General features: G+C 49.2%; 1 protein-coding gene across 1 annotated transcript; it reads right to left on the bottom strand.

Moving 5' to 3' along the window:
• Positions 1–6: 6 nt before the first annotated feature.
• Positions 7–601, bottom strand: LOC109509487 (C3a anaphylatoxin chemotactic receptor-like; the record flags this gene model as incomplete). Its single annotated transcript, XM_019859328.1, has 1 exon — positions 7–601. A coding segment is annotated over one exon (595 nt), but the record flags the coding sequence as incomplete, so codon positions are not given.
• Positions 602–1198: the final 597 nt, after the last annotated feature.

Here is a 1198-nt window from a genome sequence, read left to right as displayed (position 1 = left end):
GATGGCCAAATTGCTTCCCAAAAACACCAGCAGGGGCAAGATGAAACCCGCTACCGTCTCGGTGACGAACAGCCCCGTGTCAAACTTGCCACTCTCAAGGCACTGGTACGTGCTGTTGATTTCTTTGAGGACGGCGCTGTGCAGGTAAGGGGCGGACAGGATGGTGGCCAGCAGCCAGGACAAGCCGCAGGCCAAAGGAACGGCCCAGGCGGGGCGCCGCAAGCGAGCCCACACGGGCTTCAGGAGACAAAGGCATCGCTCCAGGGCCACGGCGCACACCAGGAAGGCCGACATGTACAAACCCAAGCCTCGCAGGAACATGACCAGCCGGCATAAGGCCAAACCGAACGGCCAACTGTTGTTGTGAGCCAGGTATCCCAACATGAGGGGCGTCCGCAGGATCAGCACCAAGTCCGCCAGCGCCAGGTTGAGGACGTAGGTTCGGAAACTGCTGGCGGCGCGAGTCTCTTCCTTGCTGCCTCTGCGGATGAGACGGCGTTGCCGTTGTCCGAGCGCCCAAACCACCAGCACGTTTAAAGGTACGCCCACCTTAAGGTAAAGAAAAAAAAACAAAACACAAAAGTAAAGAATGGTCGTCAAGCTGCCTCAAAAATCTGATACGCAGATCAAGACGCAGCCATCTACAGACATAAAACTTAGCTTGCGGAAATTACTAAAAGGAGGTACGGTGCAAGTACAACATTTTAGAGAACAAGATTTTTAAAATGCTTTGAAACACCTCAATCGTAGGTATGGGAAACATTTTTAACTGGGATTTAAAGACATTTTTATGTGGAGCTGAGTTCACTTGTATTGGCATCTTATTCCATTTGTGAGCAGCATAACAGCTAGATGCCGCTTCACCATGTTTGCTTTGAACTGTGGGTTCCATGAAGTGGCCCAAGTTTGCAGACCTCAGAGACCTGCTGGGTTTATGTTCCAATAGGATTAAAGTTGGACACCCTGACTTACACCGTTCAGCGATTTATAGACCAGTTGCATCATTTTAAAATCTAAATTTGGGGTCATACGGTCCTTGATTTGTTTTCAACAATGAAACAACACCTTCATTGAACTGTTGTTGTATGCGCCCCCACCCCGCGCCTGAGTTTCCTCCAAATCTCCATTCCTTAATCCTACCAAGACATTTTGGAAAGTTGCGTTAAAGATGGTAGCAAGAAAAGCAAAAAAAAAAAAA

This window comes from Hippocampus comes, unplaced genomic scaffold, assembly GCF_001891065.2.
Source record: "Hippocampus comes isolate QL1 unplaced genomic scaffold, H_comes_QL1_v1.1 C16913902, whole genome shotgun sequence".
NCBI lineage: Eukaryota > Metazoa > Chordata > Actinopteri > Syngnathiformes > Syngnathidae > Hippocampus > Hippocampus comes.
Note: the sequence above shows the minus strand (reverse complement) of the source record. Positions and strands in the feature narration are given on the sequence as shown.